At 68.8% G+C, this 12129-nt stretch overlaps 2 protein-coding genes across 7 annotated transcripts in view; one reads left to right on the top strand and one right to left on the bottom strand.

Annotated features, from left to right (window-relative positions):
* Window positions 1-3829, top strand: part of GSE1 (Gse1 coiled-coil protein) — a 133165-nt gene extending 129336 nt beyond the window's left edge. For all 3 annotated transcript variants that reach the window (XM_055145055.1, XM_055145056.1, XM_055145057.1), the window contains 4 exons: window positions 301-591; window positions 1305-1580; window positions 1844-1947; window positions 2028-3829. In XM_055145055.1, coding sequence (XP_055001030.1) covers window positions 301-591; window positions 1305-1580; window positions 1844-1947; window positions 2028-2162 — 806 coding nt within the window. In that variant the 3' untranslated portion in view covers window positions 2163-3829. The remainder of the gene's footprint in view (window positions 1-300; window positions 592-1304; window positions 1581-1843; window positions 1948-2027) is intronic.
* Window positions 3830-3844: 15 nt separating this feature from the next.
* Window positions 3845-6798, bottom strand: GINS2 (GINS complex subunit 2). 4 transcript variants are annotated; one of them, XM_055145060.1, is made up of 5 exons: window positions 6517-6798; window positions 6034-6148; window positions 5198-5360; window positions 4610-4715; window positions 3845-4531 (listed from the first exon to the last, which is right to left on the bottom strand). In XM_055145060.1, exons 1-5 carry the CDS (start codon window positions 6604-6606, stop codon window positions 4406-4408), a joined length of 600 nt encoding a protein of 199 aa, XP_055001035.1. In that variant the 5' UTR covers window positions 6607-6798; the 3' UTR covers window positions 3845-4405. The 4 variants fall into 4 exon arrangements, with proteins under 4 accessions (XP_055001035.1, XP_055001034.1, XP_055001036.1 ...); XM_055145059.1 differs by having other exon boundaries at window positions 4610-4736; window positions 6517-6795; XM_055145061.1 differs by having other exon boundaries at window positions 5198-5297; window positions 6517-6792.
* Between the last annotated feature and the right edge of the window lie 5331 nt (window positions 6799-12129).

The raw sequence follows: 12129 nt of genomic DNA, 5'->3' as shown, positions 1-12129 counted from the left end.
TTCCTTCCAGCTTCCTTCCTTCCTGCTTCCTTCCTTCCTTCCTTCCTTCCTTCCTTCCTTCCTTCCTTCCTTCCTTCCTTCCTTCCTTCCTTCCTTCCTTCCTGCTGCCTCTTGCTCCCCAGCTGCCTTCCTGGGCTTCCTTCTGGGCTGTCGCTGCTGGACGCCCGCCTCGGACCACAGCTGACCGACGCTTGCTCCACTCTCTGCCCCGGTGGTGGCCCCGCTGTGTGTGGGGTCTCTGGCTGCGGCCACCAGCTCGCTGACCAGGGCCGCCCGTGCCGTCTGTCTGTCTGTCTGCAGAGCCTGCCACACAGCCCGCCTCCATGGACGCAGAGAAGCCAGGGGCCGCCGCTGCCTCCTTGTCTGACATTCCCAAGGCCTCGGAGCCCCCGCGAGCCCCGGACCCAGCTCCCGCCAGCGGCGAGAAGAGCAGGAAGGGCCTGAGCCTGCCGCCCGGCCTCCAGGGCACGGCGCCCCACGGCCTCGACGGCAAGACCAAGCCCTGGGCGCCCTTCGTGGCCGAGGAGTTCGCGCACCAGTTCCATGAGTCGGTGCTGCAGTCCACGCAGAAGGCGCTGCAGAAGCACAAAGGTGGGGCCTCCCCGGCCACCCTGTCACCAGGGCCTCCCCTCGGCCCCCACATGGTTCCCCGTCCCGCCAGGAGCGATCCCCGAGCACAGGGCGGGAGCTGGCCCCGAGCACAGAGCTGGGAGCCAGCCCCGAGGGGACACCCCAGCAGGTTGGGCACACGGGGCCCCAGGTTGGCCCCCAGAGGCCCCCCCCCCCCAAAAGACGCCTGTGAACTCCCGTGGCTGGAAGCGAGCGGCTCGGTCAGCAGCGCCGAGACCGTTGGGGTGTCGTGGCAGCCTGGGCCTGGTCAGCGCGTCCGTCACGGGGGCCGGTGCCCAGAGCAGGGCACTGAGGCTCTTGAGCTGGGGGAGGCCCAGCAGGAAGAGCAGGGCCAGCACCTGGGCCCCCGGTCATTGGAGGAAGAGGCCCGGGGGCCCGAGAGGCGGAGGCCCCTGTGCCGCCGACCCCTGCTGCCGCCCCGTCCCCGCACACAGCCCGGGGTGGGCCTGGCGCTGCCCAGTGGAGGTACCCGAGCCAGAGCCGTTTGCTGGGTGCTGCCGTGAGGAGTCCAGGCGGCCACAAGGGACCGTGGCTCCCTGCGGCTGTGAGCGTGGGCAGCGAGGCTGAGCCCTGTGGGGCTCGCGCACACCCAGGCCCCCTCTGCCTGTCACCCCACGGCCAGCGGCCCGTGGCCAAGGACAGGGCGGGCCCAGGACAGCCTGTCCCGTCCACAGGGAACGCGCTGCTGTGTGTGGAGCCGCACAAGGTCGAGACGTCCGTCCACTACAACATTCCCGAGCTGCAGCCCCCCGGGCGGCTGCCCCTGCCCCTGCACGACGGCCCGCAGGAGCCCGCCGCGCCCAGGAAGGGCCCCCTCGCCCAGGAGGTGGACCCGGACTCGGGGGAGGAGGAGGAGGACGAGGAGGATGAGGAGGAGGACGAGGAAGGGCCCAGGCCCCGGTGGCAGGGCATCGAGGCCGTGCTGGAGGCCTACCAGGAGCACCTGGAAGGTAGGATGCGTGCGGGGTCGGCCCGGGCGCAGGCGCAGCCCCCCATTTGCAGTTCCTCGGGCTAAGCCTTCACCCAGGGCACTGCACGGCGGGAGGGTGCAGACCCCAGGCCGGGCCCGGGGCTCCGTCCCTGTCCCTGCCCCTGCCCCATGGCCCCTTTGCATCTTGGGGCCTCCTTGGTGGAGGGAGGCTATCCCGAGAGCCGGGGGGGAGGGGGCTGTGGCGCCCGTGGGTGGGCCCACAGCAGCGGCGTCTCCCGGCAGAGCAACAGGTGGAGCGGCAGGTGCTGCGGACCCAGTGCCGGCGGCTGGAGGCGCAGCACTACAGCCTCAGCGTCACGGCCGAGCGGCTGTCGCACAGCATGGCGGTGAGCCCGCGCGGGGCCCGGGCCGCGGGGGGGTGGGGGGCGGGGAGGGCCGGTTCCTGACGCGAGTCCTGCCCCCGCAGGAGCTGAGGAGCCAGAAGCAGAAGGTGGTCTCGGAGCGGGAGCGGCTGCAGGCCGAGCTGGACCACTTACGGAAGTGCCTTGCCTTGCCCGCCACGCACTGGCCGCGGGGTCACTTCAAGGGGTACCCCAGGTGACGGCTCCCCTCGCACTAGGCCCCGCCCATAGCATAGAAATATTATCTATTTTATTACCTTGAATATTTAATATTTTTCACTGGGAGGTTTGAAGCTTAAAAGAATAAAATAAAACAAGAATGTGCCATGCATGACGCGACAGCCCCAGGTCCCGGCACGGGACCCGCCAGCCACGGGAGCCGCCGCGGGACCCGAGTCTCGGCAGAGGCCGGTTCGCTTCTCCCCGACGCTCTCGCTCGGCCGAGGGACGGCCCTCGCCAACACTAAGGCCTCGCCGCGGTCACTCCGGGGCCGCTTCCTGCCTCCGCGACTCCTGCCCCCGGGCTGGCCGGCCGCTCCCTTCTCAGCGTCCCCTCGGAAGCGCGGCCACACCAGCCGGAAGGCCCAAGCTCTTCCCGGGCCCCGCCCTGCGCCCCCACGCGTCACTCTGAGAAGGGCCGAGGGTGCTTCAGCCTTGTACTGTGTATATAGATTAAAAAACAAAGTTTTGTATGTTTTTATTACTTTAATTATTGTTATAAAAAGCCTGCCATTTTTAATATGTGGTGGGGGGTGTTTGTTTTCCTGTTTGGGGGTTTTGTTTTCCCTGTTTGTTTTTGCTTTTCCGGGCAGAAACTTGCTTTAGTGTTTGTACTGCTGCTGGTCAGGACATTAAAATATTGAAATGTTTTTTAAAGTCCAACGCACTTACCCCGGCGGCGCCCGCTCGACCCTTCCCGCCCGCGCCGCACCCGGGAACTCTGGGTGCCCACTGGGCCCCTCCGGGGGAAGCCGCCTCAGGAGGGCTGGGGCCAGGCCTGCGGAGACTCGAGCCGTGTCCCGGTGGGCGGGGGCACCACCAGGCCGAGGGGACCAGCCCAGGGGCCAAAGGTGGCGTGGAGGCGTCTGGCCGGAGACCAGCCCAGCCGCTGTGCTCGGGGCCCTCGGGCAGCTCTGCGGGGCTGTATCTGCCCGGTTTGCTCTCGTCAGCAGGGACCTTCCAGTCTCGGCAAACTGACAGGTGCGGCCCGGGCCTGGCGCAGGTGGACTGGCCGCGTGGGGGGGCTGCGGTCAGGGCCCGGGACCCCTGTCCCCCCGCATGGCCGCCCCAGCTGTCCCCGGCCCTCCTTCATCAGGGCTTTTGCGAGCTGCCGGGGTGGGAGAGTGTCGAGCAGCTGAGCCCCCTCGCGGCCGTCCTCTTTCCTGTGAGGGAGCGGCTCTGGCCCTGGCCGAAGCTGGTGGTCTTACCCTGCGTGTGGAGACGGGCAGCCGGGCCTCACCTGCGGCCACTGCGCGCCCCCGAAACCAGGCGGTCAGTGGCGAAGCCCAGCAAGGTCCAGTGGGAGGAACCGTTCTTGTTTACGTAATTCAGAACCAGACCTTAACGCAGCGTCTGACGGGCCAGTCGACCAGGCTGGAGAGGGAAAGGCGTGAGCACGGAGCCCGGGGCGCTCCGGTCAGCAGCTGGCGGGGTCTGCACCTGGCCTGGACCACGCCCAGCACCGCCAGGACCCACCGCCAGGGGGCGCCACCCAGAGACCCGCGGGCGACCCTGCGGGGAAGCTGGCCTGGTCTGCGGAACTCACTGTATTGTAATATTATTTGTTGAATGTAGTAATTAGGTATTTATGAATACATGGCTGTAATTTCTGACAACACCCAAAAAAATAAAATCCTCCTGAATCAGAGCAAGAGGGAAATCTTTTATTCTCTGGGGTGTTTGGTGTGGGGGGCGGGGGACAGCAGCCGAGCCCCACCCTGCAGGGGTCGGACAGTGGAGGGGCGGCCCCCCTCAGGGAGAGCCCGGATGGACAGTGGAGAGGTCAGCCCGGCCTCACAGGTGTCACAGACACGAGCTCTTCCTCTGCCGCCATCCAGCCCGTGGGGTCGCACCGTGGACTCAGGTGCAGGACAGTCCTTGGCCAGCGACCACCCTGAAGTGGCCAGGCTGTGCGGGGGCTCAGCAGGGCACATGCCATCCATCGGGTTCCAGAAGCCTCCATGAGCTGACCGGCCGGCGCCCAGCACTGCCCTCGCTCGTGGAGCCCACCTGCCCGGGGCGCCTCAGCAGGACCGTGGGCGCTGCCTGTCCTGGCGCCGAGCCAAGAGGGGACAGAGCCCCAGGCCCGCCACCCTCCCCACGGAACCTGCTTCTCTGGGCTTGGGGTGACACTGGGGTCAGCCAGGTGCGGGACACGCACCTTGACCCCCGGCCTGTCTCTGCAGCCCCTGGGGGGCTCGGCGGCAGTGCTCCTGTGGGCCGGCTACCAGTCCTGGGACTGGGAGCCCAGGGGGGCGTGCGGGCCGGCCCGCAGCTTGCACAGGCGCCCGAGCGCACTGGTGAGGAAGGGGCCGCTGCAGCTGATCTCCAGCAGCGTCAGGTTGTCCAGCTAGGACAGGACAGACACGGGCTGCAGCCACTGGCCGCCGGCCCCGCCCGCCCCCCGCCCGCGGCCGGCCCTCCCTACCTTGGCGTGCGCCTCCTGCCGCCTCACGAAGCTGTCTGCAGACACCCGGAGCTTGGCCGTGCGCGTGTCCCACACGTCCTTCACCAGCGTCCGGATCTCGTCGGCTCTGGGGATGTCGTCGGAGGCGCTGGGCAGGCGGGAAGGACGGGCCTGGAGCCGCTTTGCCCCCGGAAGGCGCCTGTGCACCCCGCGCCAGCGTCCAGGGAGCCCAGCCGGCCCGCGCCCCAGCCTCGACCCTCAGCAGCCAGGACCCAGGCCAGGCCGAGGCGGCGGAGTAGCCTGAGAAACCGAGGGCCTGAGGCCGCACTGCGGCTCCCAGGGCTGAGCCCAGCGGTGAGAGCGGGAGCCCCCGGGGATGGCCTCAGCGGGAGAACAGGGAAGAGGGTCCCTGGCCGGGGGGCAGCAGGGGCCACAGACACAGGCTGCTTGGGATGCCACGTGGTCAGCTTCGGGCACAGGGTGGGCTGAGCAGCTCCAGCCTCCGCCCTGGGCCCCTCCCCACCACACCCCTGCCTGAGCCCCACTTGCGCCCGCCCCCCGCCCTCTCAGCCTGCAGGGAGGCCCGCTGGGGGGTTGGCGCTGACTCACTGGCTGAGCAGGAGCCTGGTGAGCTCCATGTAGTGAGGGCTGGGCACAGGCGTGAACGTTTCCTCCTGCCGCTCCTGGTCGCGAACCTTCTCCAGCTTCTCTGAAGTCGAGACACGGCCTGGGCTGGTGGCGTTTCCCACGCGCTGCCCTGCCCGGTCCCGCCCTGCAGCCGTGGACGGGTCTGGGTGGGAGGGGGCAGCGCCGGCACCCCCATCCAACTGGCCCCTGGGAAGCTCAGGCTGGGCCAGCCGTGGCTGCGCCCCACTGGGCACCCTAGCTCCAGCGCCACCTCACCTCTGCCCCCACTGTCCAGTCCCCGCACGGCCTGAGCCCTGCCCGCCCTGCGCCCCCCCACATGTCACAGACAAGACCATCAGGCAGGGGGGGTCTCACTGCCCTGACGACCCCCACGCCGCTGCAGGAGCCGGAGACTGGGCGGTGTCCAGCAGAGTCCAGCCAGGCCCCCGGGGAGAAGGGAGAAGGGGCGTGCCGGCCAGAAGGACCCCCACGCCGGCCGGCACCCATCCAGGGGAGTGTGACCCGGGAGGGCGGCCGGGAGGGGAGGACGTGGGCGCACGGGGTGGCCCCATGCGGACCCGCACCCAAAGGGGACCCGCTCGGCCGCAGGAGGCAGGAAGCTGAGGAGTTCCCAGGCCCACCGCCCGCCCCTGCCCCACCCCCCGTGGAGACTCGTCCCTGGGCCAGGAGCGAGGGCTGCCCTGCTCTCACTGTCCAGGCACAGAACTGCCCATCACGCGACCAGGGCCCACCCACCGCACCGCAACTCTGCCTCGGCTCGCGCGGCGGCCCCCAGAGCCCCCCAGCGCCCGCCTCACCGACGTCCATCCACTCGGGCGGCACCAGGCGGCATTTCTGTCGCTGCTTCAGGTTCATGGCCAGCCACAGTGGCACCTGCAGCGGAAGCCCGGGGAGGAAGGGGCCCAGCTCCCCCTGCCAGGAGGAGAGGTGTCAGGACCCAGGGGTGCCAGCACAGCCGCCCTCCCTGCTCAGGCGCCCAGCCCCCCACCCTCCTGAGCGCACCCCGCCCACCGGACCCCAGGACACCCTCCTGAGCGCACCCCGCCCGCCCACCGGACCCCAGGACACCCTCCTGAGCGCGCACCCCCCGCCCACCGGACCCCAGGACACCCTCCTGAGCGCACCCCGCCCGCCCACCGGACCCCAGGACACCCTCCTGAGCACACCCCGCCCACTTGGACCCGCGTCCACCTGCGCGCCCCGGGTGTCCCGCCTCTCGTCCACGCCCCCCGCGCCCCTGCAGTCCGGGCGGAAGCGGCCGACCCCGGCCCGGCGCTTACTCCGATAAGGTAGATCTTGTCCAGGCTGAAGTTCGGGATGATGGTGACCAGCTCTTTCTCGGCCAAAAACTCCACCTCGGCCACGTCCATGCCGGCGCCAGCGACCCAAGCGGACTCAGCGCCTCTTCCGGCACCGCGTTCCCGCCACCGCGCGCGGCCCGCCCCTGGCCGGAAGGAGCCCAGCTGGCCTATGAGAGCGCCGCTCTCACGTCATGCGCTGCTACGGGCCCTCGGATTGGCGAGCTGGCGCGAGCCAGCCCCACCCCCTCAGCGCCCAGGCCCCGCCCCTCAGCCCCGCCCCGCGCCCAGGCCCCGCCCCTCGTCCACGCCCCGCCCGCGCCCCTCCCTCCAGGCCCCGCCCCCCGAGCTGGCCTGCGGCCCGCCCAGCCGCCGGCTCGTCCTGCTCCTTGGCCCGGGTCACCGGCTTCCGTGACCTTTCACTGCTCTGAGGCCAAATCGCTTCACCCCCTAGTCAAGCTGGGCAGGCGTCCAGGGCGCGTCCACACTGGCGTTCACCGGGCTGGAAACGCAGACTCCCCGGGAAGCGTCTCCCGGCGGGGGCCTGCGGGGCCCGTGCGGGGACACACCAGCGTGCCCCGAGACCCCACCGCTAGCCTCGACCGTCTGGGAGAGGGGCCACGGCTCCGGGACCCCCGCCCGCGGGTCTGTCGGAGGAGGCCCGCGCCCCCTGCTGGCGCCCGCGGGGTGGCGGGAGCACGGCCGCGCTGGGGGCGGGGCGCGGGGCCACCTGGCGCTCCGGGGCGGCCGCCGGGAGAGTGCCAGCTTGTCTGGGCGCTGATTGATGGGGAGATGTTTTCCTGACGGGCGAATGTTTGTGCTCCAGCGCTGGCACGGCCTCCCCCCGCCCGGGCTCCCGCAGCCTGTAAAAGAGCAAAGGGGAAGCTGGCGCGAAAGGGGAGGCCCCGGGGAGGGGGCGGGGAGCGAGGGGGAGGAGAGGGCAGAGGAGGAAAGCGGCGGGGAGGGGAGGGCTGGGGGAGTCCGGCAGTGCCACCGACAGTCCCGGCGGATCCAGGAGACAAAGGGAGAGGCGCCTTTTGGGTGGGAGGGGCACGGCTGGTGATGCTCAGACTCTCGGCCCGGTGCTCAGCATCACTCTTTCCTGGGCTCAGGGGACATATGGGGTGTCAGGGACCGAACCTGGGTCAGCCACATGCAAGGCCAGCGCCTACCCCACTAGACAATCATTCTGACCCCAGGAGGGGAGCTTTGGCGGGAGGCGGAAGCTGGTGGAACTGGTGGTGGTCACAGTTAGGTGTGAGCACGACACCACTGAGTGAGGGGCTCGGGCTTACCAGCCCCTACAGCTCCTGCAGGTGAAGGGTGCAGAGGAGTGGTGGGCAGGGGTGAAGGGGACTGGAGGGAGATCAGGGGGTGGGGGGAGGGAGGCAGAGGGCAGAGATGCAGGGGAGGGTTGGAGAGAGGCGCAGGGGAGGGGAGGGGAGGTGCGGGGTATGTCTGGGGGGCTCACACCCTCACTTCCTGCCAACTTCCTGTCGCCAAGCCAGCAGCCTCAAGGGCTAGGAGAAAGAAGGTGGGCGAAAGGCAGCCCCTCCGCTGCCCCTGAGCCTTTGCCTGTGTCCCAGCAGCCCTCCCGAGTGGGCACGGCGCTCCCCCCCCACGGGCCCAGCTTCCCCCGACGCCCTGATGGGCCGAGGCGGAAGGAAACATCACTCAGGACTGTTGCAACTCTGCAGGGTCTCCTGAGACCCCAGGAAGCACGGGACACTGGAGGTCCTGACCAGCCGGGGCACAGTGGGGTACTGTGAGGCCGGGCACAGTGCGGTACTGGCTGTGCTGCCTTAGCTACTTGTTTCTACCAGAAAACGCCGTTTCCTAAGACTTCCCCTCAATGGGGCTGGAGCATAGCACAGCGGGGAGGGCGTTCGCCTTGCACGGCCGACCCGGGCTCGATCCCCAGCATCCCATAGGGTCCCCCGAGCACCGCCAGGGGTAATTCCTGAGTGCAGAGCCAGGAGTGACCCCTGTGCAACGCCGGGAGTGACCCAAAAAAGCAAAAAAAAAAACAAAACAAAAAAGACTTCCCCTCAAGAGACTTCAAAGGTTGGAGTCTGCCTCCTGCAGGCACCCGGGTCCAGAATCCTGCGCAGCCCGGCAGGGTCCCTGCAGGCACCCAGACCTCTCAGGGGCTGCAGAACCTGGTGGCCCAGGGATGCTTCATTGCTGAGTCTCGGAAACGTCCCACAGTCTGGCTCCCAGCGGAGGGACCAACCAGCTGGAGCCTCCCAGGGTGCCTGCGTGGGCGGGGCCTCCCGGGTATATGCGAGTGGGCGGGGCCTTCCGGGGTATCCGCTGGTGGGTGGGGCCTCCCGGGTATCTGCGAGTGGGCGGGGCCTATGTCGAGTGGGCGGGGCCGCCGGCCCTTGCAGGGTGCCTGAGAGTGCGGCTTGGGCGTGTCCCAGAGGCACGTCCCAGGAAGAGGGAGGGGACCCCAGTGTCCAGAGCAAGAGCAGTACCCTGGGTGACGCCCTCGCCCTGACCGGAGCTCAGCTCCCTCCTGTCGTCGGGGGGTCCCCGAGGGGACCGTCTCCCCTCATTGTGCCACAGAGGCAGCTGGGGCCGCACCTCCCAGGGCTGGCCTGGGCCTTTTCACGCTGCAGCCCGGGCTTGAGGCCGGTGCCGCTTCTCGGCAGCCTCTGACATCAGCAGGCCACGGTGGCACTGTCCCGCTGACTGCAGGGCTGGACGGCAGGGCCGGCTCTGCAGGGGTGCGGGGCTGGGAGCCCCTCCCGCCTCTCCCCGTGGGCACAGGTGTGTGGGCAGCCAGGGGCAGTCTGAAAGCCCAGGCCAGGGGCCCCGGCCCCACCCCCCCGCCTCTGAGGACCCCAGCAGCCCCAGCTCTGTCCCCGCACAGCACGGCTGAGCTGAAATGGCTCCAGCCGGGTGCGAATCCACGCTTGTGTCTCCGCCATCTGCCGCTGTCATTAAAAACCACATTTCCATCTGGTTCCCACGGCACCAGGCCCACGCGGCAGACCCTCATGTTCCCTTGCCTCCCGGGCCTGGAGCACCCGGGGCAGAGTTCACGGCCCGTGCATGTCCCTCGCCCCCACCTAACCCCCGCCCCCGCAGGGCCCCGGCCCCTCCCGCAAACACTCACTGTTGGGGGAGGAGCCCACTGTGGTGGGCAGAACGCCCGACTCCGGCATCGAGACCAAATGGACAGTGGAGGGCCTGGCGCTGCCCGGCTGCAGGGCGTCCAGGCCAAGGCACCGGGTGTGGATGTGGCATGTGGCCCTAAAACTTACAAACGTTTGTACTTACTTGGCAGAACGATCCCACGCACGTCCATTTAGAGGGGCTGGGCCACCGCTGGCAATGCTGGCGGCTACTCCCAGCACAGTGCTCGGGGCAGTCCTGGCAGAGCACGGGGGACTGTGTGGTGCTGAAGGCCACGTGCGCTGGCTGCGTGCAGGGCAGAGCCTGAGCCCCTGAGCTGTCACTCTGGCCCCATAAAAGTAAGTGTCTGCGATTAAAAAAGAAAAATGTGGGGCCAGTCGGAGCTCACACGACGGGCAGGACATGGGTCTCACACACGTGGGACCAGCTCCCGGGAGCCACACAGGACGCCTGCTGGGGCGGCCACAGATAAGCAGACATACGGGGTCTGGAGCGACAGCACAGCGAGGATGGTGCTGGCCTGGCACACGGCCAGCCTGGGCCCAGGCCCCGGCACCCCAGATGGCCCCAAAAGCCCGCCAGGAGTAACTGAGCGCAGAGCCAGGAGTCAGCCAAAATAGGCCCTGAGCACTGTTGAGCGTGGCCCCAAACAAACAAAACCCAAAGTGAAATAAGCTCAGGCTGAGTGAGCAGCGGGGAGGGCAGCGTGTCAGCACACAGCCCCCCGACCCGACTCCCTCGGGCGGCGCCAGCAGCAGCCCCGCGGCCACTGAGGACGGCCCGGAGGCAGGAAAACAGAAGAAGGAGGAACTGCAGACAGGGTGCTCTGCCTCCTAGTTCAACAACAGACTCATGACAGGGTTCGAGCAGTGATACATCAGGTAGGGGCCGCATATGGCCCCTCAGCCCACCAGGAGTGAGCCCTGAGCACTGAGCACAGAGCCAAGAGTCAGCCCTCAGCACCTATGAGGTCCCCAGACAAACAAGAAGGAACAGACTCAAGAACTAAGAACCACCGGGCATCTCCGGGCTGCGGGGAGGGCTGCCCCGCGGCCCCCCACGGCGGGGGGCGTGTCAGGGCAGACCCGGGGGCTTGCTGAGCAGCCCGGAGCCCCCCACCGAGACAGGGCAACACGGCTGCTGGCGGCGCTCCTGCCCCCGGCCCTGCATCCCCACCGGCGGGGCTGCCGCGGCCAGCCTAGTCCTGGACACCGCGGCCAGCGCCGTCCGACTCGCCCATGGCCTTGGCCCCAGCTTCGCGTGCGGGTGACAGCTGGTCCTGCTCGCGGGGGACGGGACAGGGGTCTCTGCCCAGGCTGCCCCGCTGGGCCAGGGGATGACCGGGAGGGACGGATAGGGACAGGGCCTACTTCGTGTTCCGCTGAGCCCCCCTGAGCCCCCCGGCGCTCCCCGGCCCCTGTGTTTCTCCTGCCCGCACCGGGCGGGCCCTGAGCACTTGCCACACTCCCAGAGGTCAGGGGCTCAGGGACCCGGGCCCAGCCTGCCCAGTCCAGGGCTGCCCAAGTTCCTTCCTCCAGCCGGCACCGGCCGAGGTCAGGGATTGGACGCAGGAGGGGGGGGGCCAAGACCTTCACTGAAGAGCCAGAGTTTAGCCACTGGCCTGGTGCCACGCGGCCTGTCCACTAGGGCCAGGGAGCTGGGGGACATTCCTGACTCAGCCGGACAGCAGTGCTGGGGTCCCCCAGAGACCCTCGGCGAGGGGCTGGAGCGATAGCACAGCGGGGAGGGCGTTTGCCTTGCACGCAGCCGACCCGGGTTCGATTCCCAGCATCCCATAGGGTCCCCTGAGCACTGCCAGGGGTAGTTCTTGAGTGCAGAGCCAGGAGTAACCCCTGAGCATCGCCGGGTGTGACCCAAAAAGAAAAAAAAACCCTAAGAACCAGGGCTGGGGAGATGGTGGGGCTGCACGTGGGCGTCCCCCAAGTGCCACCGTGCCCTCACCCCTGCAGTGAGCCAGGGCTGGACTCGCCGAGCGCCAGGGTGTGGCTCCAAAAGTAGGGAAAAAAGAACCAGGCCAGGAGATAAAGGTTCGAGCTCGCACCCCGTGCAGGAAGGCCGAACGTGGGCGCTGCGGGCACCGGCCTGGAGCTGCTGGGCAGGGCGCCCGGCCCGAGGACGCCTGGGGCGCCCAGACCTGCCAGAGCCCGGGCACTGCCGGGAAGAGTCCGGTATTCCTGGGAACAGCCCTGGACTGCTGGGTGGGAGCCCCAGTGCTCCTGGGCGAGCCCACGGCACCGCCCGGCAGGGCCCGCACCGGGCAGGGCTGTGTTGCGTCTCGGCCTGGGCCCCGAGGCCACCAATGCTGCCAGGGAGGCTCCTGCACAAGCATTTTATTTTCCTTAAGTCTGTCTTGGCGGGGCAGAGGGAGAGTCCCACAGGGCGGCTTTGCCTGGCACGTGACCCAAGCGGCGTCAATCCCGGCTCCCACAGGGG

The sequence above is a fragment of the Sorex araneus genome, chromosome 8 (assembly GCF_027595985.1).
Source record: "Sorex araneus isolate mSorAra2 chromosome 8, mSorAra2.pri, whole genome shotgun sequence".
Taxonomy (NCBI): Eukaryota; Metazoa; Chordata; class Mammalia; order Eulipotyphla; family Soricidae; genus Sorex; species Sorex araneus.
The sequence above is the reverse complement of the archived record's forward strand: the minus strand, read 5'-3'. Positions and strand labels throughout refer to the sequence as shown.

What these genes read in the sequence shown, in the direction of transcription:
- GINS2 (XM_055145059.1), bottom strand. Translation starts at nt 6,606, where the DNA reads ATGGACGTGGCCGAGGTGGAGTTTTTGGCCGAGAAAGAGCTGGTCACC. An exon ending in ACAAGATCTACCTTATCGGA is followed by an intron (nt 6,149 to 6,516) that starts GTAAGCGCCGGG and finishes TCCTCCTGGCAG; the next exon opens with GGGGAGCTGGGCCCCTTCCT. An exon ending in ACCAGGCTCCTGCTCAGCCA is followed by an intron (nt 4,737 to 5,197) that starts GTGAGTCAGCGC and finishes CCGCCTGCCCAG; the next exon opens with CGCCTCCGACGACATCCCCA.